The sequence below is a fragment of the Lepisma saccharinum genome, chromosome 27 (genome assembly GCF_977018435.1).
Source record: "Lepisma saccharinum chromosome 27, izLepSacc3.1, whole genome shotgun sequence".
NCBI classification, from domain to species: domain Eukaryota; kingdom Metazoa; phylum Arthropoda; class Insecta; order Zygentoma; family Lepismatidae; genus Lepisma; species Lepisma saccharinum.
Window position 1 is genome coordinate 58714277 of NC_139255.1, and position 15515 is coordinate 58729791.

Below are 15515 nucleotides of genomic sequence, written 5' to 3' on the forward strand. Positions count from 1 at the left end.
GTTTGAAATATTGTTGCAAAAGGACATGTTGCAATGATAGTTGAAAAAGTACAGGTTGCAATGATAGTTTGAAAAAGGACATTTCGCAAAAGGACAGGTTGCAAAGATAGTTGCAAAAGGACAGGTTGCAAAGATAGCTGCAAACTGACATGTCGCAAAAGGACGGTTGCAAAGATAGTTGCAAAAGGAGATGTCGCAAAGGACAGGTTGCAAAAACAGTTACAAGAGGACACGTCGCAACAGGACAAGTTGTAATGATAGTTACAAAAAACAGGTTGCAAAGATAGTTGCGAAATGACAAGTTGCAATGATAGTTGCAAACGGACATGTCGCAAAAGGACATGTTGCAAAGATAGTTGCAAATATAGTTACAAAAGGACAGGTTGCAAGGATAGTTGCAAGGGGAAATGTCGCACAAGGACAGGTTGCAAAGATAGTTGGAAAAGAAAATGTCGCAAAAGGACAGGTTGAAAAGATAGTTGCAAAGGGACTGGTTGCAAAGAAAGTTGCAAAGGACATGTCGCAAGAGGAAAGGTTGGAAAGATAGTTGCTAAAGGACGAGTTTCAAAGGTAGTTGCAAAAGGACGGTTTGCAAAGATAGTTGCAAAAGGACAGGTTGCGAAGATAGTTGCAAGAGGACGGGTTGCAAGGATAGTTGGAAATGGACGGGTTACAAAGATAGTTGGAAAAGAACAGTTTGCAAAGATAGTTGCAAAAGGACATGTCGCAAAAGGACCGGTTGGAAAGGGACTGCTTGCAAATATAGTTGCCAAAGACATGTTACCGAAGGACAGGTTGCAATGATAGTTCCAAGAGGACAGGTTGCAAAAATAGTCTCAAAAGGAAATGTGGCAAAAGGACAGGTTGCAAATATAGTTACAAAATGACAGGTTCCAAAGATGATTGCAAAAGGAAATGTCGCAAAACGACAGGTTGCAAAGATAGTTGCCAAAGGATATATCACAAAAGGACAGGTTGCAAAGAAATTTGCCAAAGGACATGTTACCGAAAGGACAGGTTGCAATGATAGTTCCAAAAGGACAGGTTGCAGAGATAGTTGCAAATGACAGTTTGCAAGAAAAGTTGCAAGAGGACATGTCACAAAAGGACAGTTTGCCAAGAAAGTTGCCAAAGGACAGGTTGCAAAGTCATTTGCAAAAGGCAGGTTGAAAGGATAGTTGCAAAATAACAAGTTACAGAGAAAGTTGCAAAAGGACATGTCGCAAGAGAACAGGTTGGAAAGATATTTGCAAAAGGATAGGTAACGAAAGGACAGGCTCAAGTGAGGACGGCAAAAGGACAGGTTGGAAATGCAGGGTAACGTGGACAAATTGCATAGTCGCAAAAAGACTTGAGTCACCAAATGCGGAATCCGAAACAGAAAGCGTCGCGAAAATACAAGATCAGCAAAGCAATAAACGATGTATCCATGTCTTTTCTGGTCTCTGTCTTTTGATGGTCATGTCATTTAGGTTTGGGGCTAAATTCCATTGAAATATCTAAATTCTTCTGTCTGCATTGAAATGACATTCTCCAATCTCTTTTATGTGTGTTTGTGTGCGGAAGGGGGATACACGTTCCTCGAAGAGCCAGCAAGTCACTGCCAATATCTATCTCTTGGCTGCTACACCGTGTGCAATTATTGAGCTAGTTCCGAAATACGAAATTACGAACCTTTGAACTCTCAACTGACACCGCACGAGAATTTTTTTTAGCTACAATTGGCAGAAAACAAAAAAAAGCGAAAATTTCCGTTTTGTTTAAAAAGTCGGCTTTTTATTGAAGAAAAACATCCATTCAAAAAAAGCCGACTTTTTTGCAACTTGTTTGGATTATTGCGGGAACTTTCCTTTTTATGCATCAATATCTTGCATAGTCCTAAGTGGTGTGCCCAGGATTTTTGAAAGGGAGGGGTTAAGTAGACGTTTTTTAGTAATCGGTTCTGATTTTGCCATTTTCCCCTGCCTTTGACGCTTTTTTTTAGGAATGTTGGACCAAAGGAGGGTTTATGACCCCCCCCCCTTGGTCCTAGCCGGTCCTAGGGAGGGGTAACTCGGGAGCTCGCTTGAATGACATGGCAAGGTAGATTATTGCAAGATTTATTACTAGCATTCCCTGACATTCGCTACGAGACTCGGCGGCAAGCGGTCCGGCGTCAGCGCTTATATTTCCCGGTAAACGGGGTCCGGTATGTCCACACTCCGATTTGCCTAAATATAAAAATAATAGATTTTTTAGTGTGCTCGGTCAAAGGCTAAATTGAATATCATTTGAATTATTCTGGGCTGATTTCTTTGACAATTTTCTCTTGTGCTATTTTGCACTCCCTTTGTTGGAAAAATTGGTTCGTCAATTGAATAAAATGCAAAAAGGTGGCCTTTTATTTGTGATAAATTTAATTTGTAGGGTTATTTGAGTGCATCAACATATTGCTATAGAAAGCACACTGTTGGATTCCGCCACATGGACTATTCTTCAGAACTTGATAAACTACTTTAGATAAAAAGTTATCCGCGTGTAATCCCCTTAATCATAATCTAGAAATTTCTAAATCTTGCATTTTGTTTTCCACGAGTTGATTAGCCAGTTTGCAGAAGTAAAGTAACAATAGTTAATTTCTTCGTTTGCACCTGATTTTTATGAAGAAATAATTTCTCGGTGGAATTTCGTTTCTTAAGTATCCCATTCTGAAAGTAAAATGACTACAAATAATACATTTTGACTGAAATCAATCAAATTATATTTACGTTTTGTTTCATCGCTTGAATTGTATGGTTAATGTCTTTTAGGCAGAAAAAATATAACGGGAATTAAATATTAGAGCATGGGAAAGAAATGTGATTAAGAGAAGAATACCAGAAATAAAAGTACTTTCTTCTGCAAACAACACACAAATGATAAAACAGAATATCTCGCAATATACAGCTATCATCATATCGTTTTGACTTCGAGTACGCACATCGCGATCCTCCGTAGCAGCTGTTTGGGATGGTTGTGATTCCCAGAATGCATCAGTGTATTACCCACCCTTCGTCAGAGAAGTGCAAGTCTTATGCCGTGCGAGTAGTCGGGTGTTCCTTCTGTGTTTATGTATGCTTATCCGTAAAAACGGTGGTGGTTGTGTCATTCCGATGGATGAATGGTGTTGAAAGTTTTGTGTTTGTGTGTAGATAGTATATTTGTGACCAGTGTGTAGTATTATTTTTTACAAAATAGGGAATCTTGCCGATAGCGAGAGGCAGCGCGACACTGATCGGTGCTGCCTAGCCACCATATTTCTTGATAACTGGCCCGATGTCATGGGTTGTTTTGGAAGTGGGGGCTCAAAAGCGGACCAAGACCAAAGGAAGCGGGAAAAGATTCAGAACAAAAAAATAAATCAGCAAATACAGAAGGATAAACAGATCTACAGAGCAACTCACAGACTCTTGTTACTAGGTAAATACCGAACATAATATAGTACGTGGTAATCGTTTAGTCATGTCAGCCATATTGAGCTGTTGAAGATCTTCCTGTTTGTAAATGATGTTCTAATACAGATATTTCTTTTTCTTAAAGGGGCTGGAGAATCTGGGAAGAGCACAATTGTTAAGCAGATGAGGATATTGCATGTCGACGGCTTTAGTCCTGAGTAAGTCTGTCGCTTGTCGGCCATTCTTATTCTCCCGTAGTTACTGCTAGATGCCGGGTGTGGACGGCACCCAATTAATAATGAAGCTTTGCATGATTTAGTTGTTCTGTTTGATTTAAAGTAAATATATGAAAATGACTGTGCGTCCTGCTGCATAACATAATGTTATATTGGAGCAGATTCTTGGAACGGCACCTGTGACCAGACCAATGGTCGTGGCAGGATGCGATCGGGGGGGATGGTTTGAAGGCAAGGATGACATCTAATAGCAATAGATAAATTGAAAGTACATGTTAGCTTGAAAATTTCGTTGAAACACAGTGGCTGATCTTTTTATTCGATGTTGACATCGCAAGAACTTAAAGTACATTGTTTTTGCACACTCAAAACATCACTATCTCAACTTGTGTAGCCGATTTTTGCATATATTTAGCATAATTGGATGGGTAATTTTGTTTTCTGTAAGTTAGTGTGCGGAATTTGGCAGACTTCAATCCTCCTCTTCCAATAAAGACTTTTAGATATTGTTAACATACTTGGAAAATTACATAGGGAACTCATAATAGTGGACTGACTGCATGAGGTGTGACATTAGTTATTTACAAATTATTGTGGTTATGTACTACAATCTATGTCAAACACAAAGACATGCTTTAATGTTTGTTGTGAACAGGATATAAAGCTTAGTGTCGACATAAATCCGAAAGGGATGAAGTATTTTTGGTAAAACTGTCAAAGCCGGGAATCGGATTTCTTTAAATTTACAGGAGAAAGTACTTATGGAATTTAGTTTCTGTGTAATTTCGGAAGGTCGTAGAAGTTTTTTCTCGAATTTTTCAATGTATTTGGCTGCTAATTCATGTATTTTTCTATAATAATGTCTGTCCGATGCACGAAAGCTGTTGCTTGCATTTCCATCCATGTACTTGAACCAGATGTTGGGAGCATCTGATGACGTAATCCCTGGTGTTTCCAAACACAAAGTTTTTTCACTATATTGCCCAACCTAAAGCAACGTAACCTTACCGTGATGGTTTTTGGGGCTGTGCGGGAATTTTTTTGTTAAGAAGGTTGAAACACAACGCTAGTCAAGATTTGCCCGCCATTTTGCATGTTCAGGAAGCGAGAAAAGAACAAACAATAATTACTCGATATGTTGGCAATAGATACGAATTTCGTTTAAGAAAGCAAAATCCCTTTTTAAACAATCTTTCGCAATGCAGAATAAGCAAGTACGAATGTAAACAATTACCGAATGAACGAGTTACAGCCGATTCCCGGCTTTGACAGTTTTACCGTTTTATTTCCCATTATTGAATTTTCAGGTTTACTAAAATTCACAGTTAACTTTCTGAGACCTGAGGAGCAAAGTAGTGAGTAATTTTTATGATTTCGCAAGTGCAACAGGTATTTAGCAAAATAGTATTTGGTGCTAATTATCCATCTCATGGGATGAAAAGCTTTTATATCCCCTCCAATTGAAAGCCCAAGTATGATTCCACCCCACCAAAGTTAGGTCCTGAGTTACAACCATGATCTGCAACATTCTGCTACTTTAAAAAAGTTCTGCATTCATTACCTGTCTGATCTCGGGACAACACCTCTCTTTCATTCATTTCGTCATTTTTCACATTCGTACTTGTCTATTGTGCATTGCAAAACATTGTTTAAGACAGTCCTGGATTCTGACTGAAGTATGATTTTCACATGTTACAGAGGATAAGAAAAGCAGGAGCGAATTTACAATACCAGAATATTACCAGATTTCGTTCATATTTCGCATAGTCAATAATTTAGGGCTCCTAATCACAAATCTGCAGTTAATATTTGGCGGTCACGTGTAGAATTTCGAAAAAAAGGGGGTCTGTGATTGCAACTGACAATGCATGATTGCTCATTATTTACCGGAAGATTTTGTGTTTCCAATACTTAAAAAACGAAATATACATTCCTGATGATTACTACGACCCCAATTTTCAACTATGTTTTTCTAACTTAACCTTACCGTGAATGGTTTGTGGAGCACCGTAAAGAAATGTCAGTTTCGTAACACCTGAGCGACAAATTTTAACTGCACAATCGTGATCAAGTGTCCTAAATTATTGACTATGTGAAATATGAAGGAATGCCCTGTATTATTAATATGTACCCAGCTAGAAGTTACTAAAAAACTTACGAAAGAAAGAACTTTATTTCCTACCTTCAAAGTTGCCATCTTCCTCACACCACACAGATTACTGAACAACAAACGTGGTTTCCATGCTTGAATACGGAGAACGATCGCGGTAATTGAAAAGCTTATTTTACAACTTCTACACGTCATGCCCACCTGTTAACCTCAGATACTTCATCGGGTCTATGTATTTCGTGAGTATAAGTAGTAGGATAGAAATTACAGCAGTGTCCGGTATTGTGTGAATGTAATTTGAGAAATGAGTTTGCTAAAAAAGTAGGTTGCATAAGAGATATTACTTGCAAAAGTTGCAGATGTTTGGGGCACTTTGTTTTTTTTCATTTGAAAAATGAGGCAAGGAAAGTGCAGAAGTACTTTCTTAATGTGTACATGTACTAACACCACCATCTTTTCACATGGAAAAATCATCAAATCTAACCATCTTACTCGTGTAAGTGTATAGCAGCGAATTCTTGGGGTAACAATTAAGAAATTACATGTGTAGATATGCAGAAAATTTGTGCAATGTTGGGGAGCCTTATGTATATTCAAAAGATTAGATTCCTGCAATTTGAACTTGGTCCTGAAAGTAAATATTTTTGTGCAAAGATGCATTTTCCGACTTGTTACTTTTGCACAGATGTGCTCATGGAGCTTTTAAGCTTTTTCATATGCAACCTATGACATTCCTGTGGTACTACTTTGAAAAGTCTTCTGTTCGTTCTCTCCAGTACGTGGTACAGTTAGTTCAACCCAGCTTCCAATTTTTAGATATGGTCTTCATTTTGTAAGTACCAATTACATTATGCTACCTGCCAGGATGCACATCCTGGTAAATTTCTTATATCCGGAAAACTGATTTCTTCAAATTTACAGGAGAAATTATTTACCGAATGCAGTTTCTTTATAGTTGTGGAAGTTCAGGGAAGTGTTTTCTTGCATTGTTCATTGAATTTTGCCGGTTAATCATATTTTTTTCGATATAAATGTGTGACCGATGCACAAAAGCTGTTGCGTCCATTTCCTCCCAGCCGGATGTTGCCTGTGTGTGATCACACAAACACGGTCAATGACTGTCAGTGTTTCCAAACACATGTTTTTGTAACTGAAGTAGGTACATTTCGGCAAATGGTTTGTGGGGCTAAGTGTCAATGGTTCGTGGGGCTATGCGAGAATCGTGTGTGGTGCTACACATTTTTTTCTAAACCAACTTTTAACTATTCTAACCTAAACGTGACCCAACCTAACCTTACTGGAAATGGTTCGTGGTGCTATGCGTCAATAGTTTGTGGGGCTACGTAGGTATTTTTGGGTGGGGTGGAAACACTGCATGCTGAGTACGGTAGGTAAACTGTGCCCGCTATTTTGCGTGTTACCGAAGGCAAAAAGAAACGAAGAAAACTTACTCGATATGTCGCAAATAGAGCTAATTTCCGTGAAATAAGTGAAATGCCTCCTTCAACAATGTTTCTCAATGCAGAATACGTAAGTACAAATATTGAAAATAAATGAACTAGCAAATTTCAGCCGTTTTCCGGAGATAAGAAATTTACCCACATCCTCTAAACCTGCAATGAATACTTATTGTGTCCGTCTAAAATGATGTTTTCGTATGCATGCTTTGTGGGGACTACCCATTCATTCATTGACTCTTGCATAGAATGTGGTCTAGTGCTACAATTTATATATTGTACATATTTGTGTGTTTTATATAATCCCATGAAGTTCATTTTTTGTGTGGAAAGCACCTATATTCTTACTTAAGTAGGTTAGGCTTGTTACCATTTTACATGGGCAAAATAGTTCCAGAAATAGCGTATCTTTTAGTGTTTATGGATTTTGAGTAGGTTAGGTGTTAATTTGATTTCCTTAGTGTTCGAGCATTTTTGTGATTCTGACATGAAGCAGTGTTGCAAGTGTCAATGGTTGGGGGGGGGGGGAGACTGATGTTGTCAAGTCTGGAAGGGAGCATGTGTTGATATGGAAGTCTTACAGCAAAATTCCGTAAGATTCTTATTTGGAAATACATAAGTATTGTAGCCATATGCAGGGGTAGAAAAGCAAGAAGCTGCGGTAGCTCAGTTGTTAGGGTGTCTGACTACCATGTGAGAGACCCGGGTTCGATCCTCGGCAGGGGAGATTTTTTCAACCTGTTCAAGCGGCTCTGGCACCCACCCAGCATCGTATAAAGTGGGTACCTGGAGGAGGTAAAGGTGTCCAGGGGTGTGGTGCTGATCACATCACCCCCAGCTCGGCTGGTATCAAGAAAGTGTGGGGGCCCTAACATCACACCCCCTATACACCTTCATGGCCTGGTGCAAAGCACAGGGGGCCACTTTCCTTTTTTTTACTTTGTGTATTGTAGCCATATGCAGGGGTAGAAAAACACAGGTTGCCACAGCACCTGAAAATTTTCGTTTGGAGTCACAATTTTTTAGATTCAGTTCTAAATTTTATTCTTTAATATTTCAAGGTTTCCTTACTGAAATTTCCATTACAAAAAAAAAACCTCGTGCAATATATTTTTTTTATGCTTGTGTGTGTTCTGCATCATGTGTATAATTAAATCAGAATAGTAAACATGCCATTTTAAATATTTGCACTGTTGTCAATCAAAAATCTGCAGCGAATAGTCGAGTTGGCCATATATTAGAATGTATTGCATATTCACGCTGTTACCAGTTGAGCCTTCTTTATAAAGGCCACTCCAGTGCAAGGATTAATTACTTTTAATTCAGTTTTGTATTAATTTGTAAATTAAATGTTTTAATATCACATTTCATAGCTTATCTTAGTTGTATTCATGACTTTCTTGGCCTGTATTGGCAATAGTAATAATCAGCGATTGGATTTATATGCAAATACATAATTATGTGTGAAGTTGAAATCAGTTACATTTTACATATCATGGCATGTAGATACGAAAAATCCAGTTTTTATTTTCCATATTTTTTACATATATTAGGTTTTGGCTCATATTTTATATATTTTAGTTATTGTTACATATTATTTCAAAATTTCAGTACATTTCTCAACATATACTCCATTCCATATTTGCGCAATAACTGCATGTCCTCGTGTGACCAAGAGAGTTGGGTGAATTTCTTGCAAATAACTGACAAATGAAATACACTTCCATTACTTCGTGTGATATTGAATGCAGTTGTAGTCGATACAAATCCATTTTAAGAGATAACAGAGGGAAATTGACATTCAAACACTTACAACAAAATTTTGTTATTAATTTTTTGGACACAGAAAATGAAAACATTTTGTTATTTTACAATTTATGTTAATGTAAGCATACTGCATTTTATGTAGCTCTCGTAGTGTCTTATGTTATTGAATAGGTTAATTAATTTTAACTCCTTATTTTGGTGAAAATAACTAAATTTGCATTTACATATTTACCTTATTTTTACTACATATAAATCCGTTCCCTGATAATAATGATGGCTCCTGACAAAGAGAAGCTGGTGCCTGAATTATTCTTATTTTCATCTACCCCTGGTCATATGTAAAATTCAGCTTTGCCTTCTATTTGTTGTAGGGGTGTGCGGGACAGATTTTTTTGGGTCGGGATGGGAAATTTTTTAAATCCTGATATTTGGAATGGGATAAATTCAGAATTTCCTGAAGCTCTCGAATTCTACACGTCATTTTCACCTTACGTGATTGTTTTTGCATTTCTGGAATAAAAACTAACAATTTATGATAAGTTCCGGACACTTACATTGCAGAAAACTACTAGAATTAACGACTTTTTAAAATGATCATTCGGTATCTCTTCGACTGCTTGGAATCGCGAAAAGTCCGGAAATTTTTTTCCCAATCCTGGTCCCAACTTTTCGGGATCCTGCACACCCCTAATTTGTAGTGATTTAGTACTGTGTATAACTGTGCTGCTGTCGTATAAAAACACAACAGTAAAATTGCTAAGCCAAGCGTCAAGCTAAGTTTGCTGCAGGTTTTGTGAATCAATCCATGCGAGAACTGAGCTCAGAATCTGCCAGTCTTGCCTCAACTGCCGAGCTACTTACATCGTAGACACTGAGAAAGTCCACAGTATTGCCAATCGCAGAACACATCAAAACCTGCATGCATGTCAAGCGGAATGTATTTTTGCTTCTCCTTGTCTCCTGAAACATAAAATTTTAAAACTACTTTCTGTGTCATTACTTAATATAAGTGTGAAATATCTTCGAAACATGAGAGCATGTGTGTATATTTCAAGCACACAAAAAGAAAAATAATCAAAGATAAAAGTAAACAACGATAGGCCCCTCTTGAATTTAATGACAAATTATTGTTTTTTGTTTTGGAAGAAATACATTTATGAAAAACTTGGTTGCTTCGTTCGCAATACATCCGTTACTGTAAGACATACGTACTTCCAAGTTATATCACCAAAAAAGCATGATTTGTTATTGGTTATAAATACAATCCGGTGTCTGTTGCCATTACTCTGGTTTCAATTTCAACTCTGGTGGTATCCTTCAATGTTTGATTCAATGTACGCCCCCCTCCCCCGCCGAGTAAAAGCACGTCTCGTCCAAATAATAAACATGTTTCACGGCGATATCTTTTAATACAGCGGAGATTCTTTTGTCGTCAAACCAACAAGCAATCGTTTCCTCTTGCTAAACTGAAACCGCAAATTCATTCAACACCCGTGATACAGTTCGTGCGCACATTGACGGCAAATCACCTCATGCGCTGTTTTACTTTGATCTTGTTGTCGCAAGAGTATTATGCATTTAAAACAACTTGCTTGACTGTGAAGAGCATTTCCCTTCGGATGAAGCCCAAAATAACACTAGAGTAAAACCGTGCGCTGAACTGGAAATTCAGCCATTCTTGCAGCTGTATAGCACGATTATTAATCACAATAAACGTAGGGTTAAAATAGTGGGATGTGCAACACTAGTATCACAGATTACACACACTCTGCAACGCATTCAGTCTTGCTTGACTTGCTCTTGTGCTTCAACGATTCTTCAGCACAATAGCGATCATAGTTGGCGAATTTGCGGATCCAAGTTCGTCTGCACAGTGATTGCAACCGATCAAGTTCATACGTGCCAATGGATGTATTATTTATATTTAGTCTGTATTTTACAAATTAAATAACTGTTTTCTTGCAAGTATGCATTGTGTCGCAATAGAACCCGTCTCAGTGGAACTATATTCTTGCGTGCATGATTGGATCTACATATGTGAAAACCTGCTTGAAACTTAACTTGACGCTTGGCATAGCTTCTGTGGAAGAGTGGTGAACACAGTGTACCAGGTTCAGATCCTGGGCTGGGCATGGGCGTTCTTTGTTGAGTGTGCCTTCATCATATCATCACTCATCCTCATCTTTGCAATGAGTGTCACGAATGCAAAGTTAAATATGGAATCAACCAAACAACAGTACAATGTGTGTGCAGGGCAGCACAAGGCCATTGACCTCGTAGCAGCAGGATATACATTGGGATTGAAAAAAGGGCGAGAAGGGGTTCTTTTAGTTTACATTCTCCGAGGGCACAGGAATCATGGCACAATATTTTTTAAGTTACAGCTCCAAAGAACTGCCAGCATACGAGCATGACTATTTCTGCAACCTGACTTTTGAGAAGAAAGAATGAGTTTTAAATTACTTTTTTTTTTTTTTTAAAAAAAAAATACTGTATAAGCTTCAAAGATTATTTCATGCCTGATAACCTAATTTGAAAATGCTTTCCTCAGCCTCCTATATATCTTTCAAAACACATATATTATATGGATGAATGACCATTTCTTCATCTTGGTATGTGTTTTTTGGTTACATTTCCATAACCTCCATTATGTGTCATCCCCTGCCCTTTTCTTTGACTTTTGTCAGATTGTGAACCAAATTTAATATGTGGTGACATCACCTTGCTTATACAAAAACATTTAGTTGATTTTTTACTCAAAGAATTCTATAAACTGGCATAATTAAGGTTGAATATTTTTAACTTGTGTCAACTCTCACCAAAACTACCAATATAAATGTTACATTTTATGCACTGTGGTCTAACATTTTATATATAGTGTTTTAAAATGAAGATAAGTCTTTGTGATGATCACTGTATGGTAACACAGTATTTCAGATTGCATTATATGTCAATAGCCCTACCATATTTTTCTTTTGAATCTTAAACGGTACCCTTGACCCTCTGTACCCCCTGGAGAGAGTGAAATATTTTGTTGTTTATGAGCATTTTCAGTTGATTGTTTCCACAACAGCAGCTATAATTTTACTTAGGTTAGGGTTGCTAGGTTTGGTACTGATAGTTATAATTCAATGTGTTTTTTTGCTATTTTAGCATGCATACAAACAGTTTTTACTAACAATTAGCAGCAAAAGAACTCCGAAATTGCATGCTTTAACTTATGTGACCCATACTTATGGGTCGAATATCTCCATTATTTCAGGGTGGCTACCCATCGGGAATTCCTTGAATTTTGGGAATTATGCGTGAATTTTTCTCCATAGACGTGAAAAATTGCACCTTTTATTATTGCAAGTCTCATTGAGTTTATACATATTTATTAATGTCCTGAACCAAGTTTGCACAGTTTAGCCATTATTTTTATCCAGGAAGAAAACGAAAAGAAGAAAAACTGCATGGAAAATGATACAAAGTAAAAGAATTGAGGGAATTATGTTAGTGCCCTTTGCATAACAATTTATCTAACCGACTAAAAATTATTGAAAACAGATATCTTGAAGTTGGTTAGGTAAATTTCAGTTTGAAATTGTTATACAATTAACAATTTTCTTGTAAATTAATTTATCCTGTATCGTTTGTGAATTGTGTTTGTAGATGTATTTCGAAACTAAGTCTGTGAAATGACAAATGTAAACTCTGCACCTTAAATTATATATTTTAAATATATGTTTTTGTGGCCTTGAATCTTTGGAAAGTTCACCTTGAAAACCAGGAATTATACTTGAATTTTATCATGGTCCTTGAGTAGCCACCCTGTATTTGTGCTTACCTAATAATCCATCCCCCCAAAAGTTGTTCTTTGCAACCCACTTCCTTTTTATTAATATATTTAGCAATTAAGGCTGAAAACTTTATAAACTTCTGTAAGATATGAGTATCCCACTATGTCTTTCTGGATATAAAGATGATGATGTTTTGAATGACCATTTCTTCATCTTGGTATATGTTTTTTGACATACATTTCCATGAGGATGTAATAGGTGTATGATCTTAACAGTCCAAGAGACAAGTTTGGCATGGTATCTACAGTGGTGTTGATATCAGTCGTCATCATCATCCTTTGCGGTTTCCTGCCTCTGGCTGGGTCGGCATAGAAGTCGCCTCTCCATTTTTTCCTAGTCTTCCACCACTCTGCTCTTTCCACTGACATCTTGGTCTCCCCCTTGTCCTTATGCCTACTCGTTGTGCATTGTGAGCTCTTACTGGTAGTCTTTCTGCATCCATCCTCTTCATGTGTCTGAACCATCTCATCTATGCCTGATCTATCCTGTCCTGAAGCTTCACCACACCCACTGTCTGTCGAATCTCCTCATTCCTTATTCTATCCCTTCTAGTCTTCCCCAATATACTCCTTAAAAATATCATCTCCACTGCCTGCATCTTTCTTTTGTGTGTCTGTCATTGTCCAAGTCTCTGCTCCGTACGTAATTATTGGCACATAATATACATGTTATATATTACCTTCTTGCATTTCATAGGTACATACGTGTTCGGAAAGTTAATTTTTAAAAGGTTACTTGCTTTAAAAAATTAACAGTTACAGTTACTCATTTTAAAAAGTAACTCTGTTACAGTTACTTTCCACTGGAAATTTTCTTGCAAACAAATTATACAAGTCAATTATTAATTGTAATAAAACGAAAGAAACTATCGGATGCTGCTTACACAAGGGGGACAATTATGAGGCCACAGATGAACAAAGTACAGAAACGAGACATACTTCACAGCACACAACTGACTATGGCAAACTAACAATAACAGGAAAGGATCAATCTCCTAATCTCATCTTCCTGCTTCTGGGAAATCCACCCCTCTTCTGAGTTATGCATATTGCTTTAAATTTGAGGACTACCAAACGAAAGATGAAACATGCGATAAACCTGCCACTCTGAAATGCTTGGAACCCAGAGCCTACCAACTGGCCACGGGCAGGAGCCAAATTTAGTTCAACAAATTTATCTTTTCTTCTTCATATAATGTTTTCAAGTATTGATGTAACAAAGGATGGGCTTTTGTATCGCAGCAGAAACTAGTAGTTTATCGATGGTTCTGGTTCACTTTAAGTCCTAAATAATTTACGACACTTACATAGCAACATACATGTCATGAAGTAAAAGTAACTGTTGAAACGTTACTTCCTTCGAAAAAAGTAACTCTGTTACAGTTACAGCTACTTCGTTTTAAAAGTAACTAGTTACAGTTAACATTTCTTCAAGAAAAGTAACTGTTACTTGTAACTAGTTACTTCCAAACACTGGCACATACATCCCTGTTCCATTTTAATCTTCGAACACTTTGATATAGTCCACCACCCATTTGTCCTCTTCTGTTTACCTCCTCATCTATTCTTCCACTTCTCTCAATTATGCTTCCTAGATATTTAAAGTTCTCCACTATACTCAACTCTTCCGTATCAGTAGTCTGTTTCAATTTTGCGAACTGAAAACATTCAAATAATTTGAGGAGTAGCAAGCTGCATTGTTATGCTAGGCGTTCGTTACTTTGGTAACTGGTGAAGTATTGTTTTTTCATAAGTAATGAAGATGTACCCTTGACCCCCTGTACACCCTGGAGGAAGTTTCCTGTTTGGAAACAATTTTTCGTAACTTGTTTTGGAAGAGTAGAATTTATTTTATGAAGAAATAATTAGTCTGTTACAAAGACACTAATTGTTTCTTTGGGAGATGAAACCTGTTGTGACTTGTTTCGGACCAAACGAACCGATACATGCACATTTTACTTTGGTTCATCAATCAATTAAAGTATTAGATAGGAAAATGTTTCATTATTGGGACGTTAACATTTTCCGTTTATGAATAAATAATGAATGTAGATTTTTCTGTGCATCCGCTTGTCTGTTATTTTTAATATACCAATAGTACTATATCTATGCAAGTCCCTGGCATGAAAGAGTGCAGTGGGGTTAATTTCGGCCAAACTGCATTCTGTCAGCACATCAGGTCTCATCGCCACTGTTTTCTGGTTTTCGAGACCAGAGACTGCTATAGTGGAACCACCAGCAAAAAAAATTGTGCAGACCTGCGACGGATGGGAGGGGGAGAGTGGAGCATGCTTCCTTATGGCCCGAGCTGAACGGATCGAGGGGAAAGTGCACAGAGGAATTTAGCCGAACGTTGTTTTTTTTTTGTTTGTGGTCGCTCTATACTTCTTCTTTTCAAATAGATCCCCAGTTGTCGTTATGGTGTATAATGTGCATCTGAGCTGCCATACCAATTTTTAGGTACTTTTTGCTACTTTCCCATTCCTTAAGTCACGTCACTTTCCACCCATGGTTGACCATACTACTGTAGACAACAACCACTTTTTTTTTTTTTGCTGAGGCAGTGTTATTACATACCATGTGGTGTCAGTTTACCAATTTACCATTTCAAGGTCCTCAGTTATGGGAATTGAACCCAGAACCACACCAAAAGCAAGATTGCTAACCAATTAATGTACCAAAACCATAACC

At 37.5% G+C, this 15515-nt stretch overlaps 1 protein-coding gene across 1 annotated transcript in view; it reads left to right on the top strand.

Moving 5' to 3' along the window:
• The first annotated feature begins 3011 nt into the window (after positions 1–3011).
• Galphas (G protein alpha s subunit) overlaps positions 3012–15515 on the top strand; it is a 111193-nt gene continuing 98689 nt past the window's right edge. Inside the window, exons 1-2 of the mRNA XM_083113480.1 lie at positions 3012–3438; positions 3559–3631. Coding sequence (XP_082969606.1) covers positions 3300–3438; positions 3559–3631 — 212 coding nt within the window. The 5' untranslated portion in view covers positions 3012–3299. The remainder of the gene's footprint in view (positions 3439–3558; positions 3632–15515) is intronic.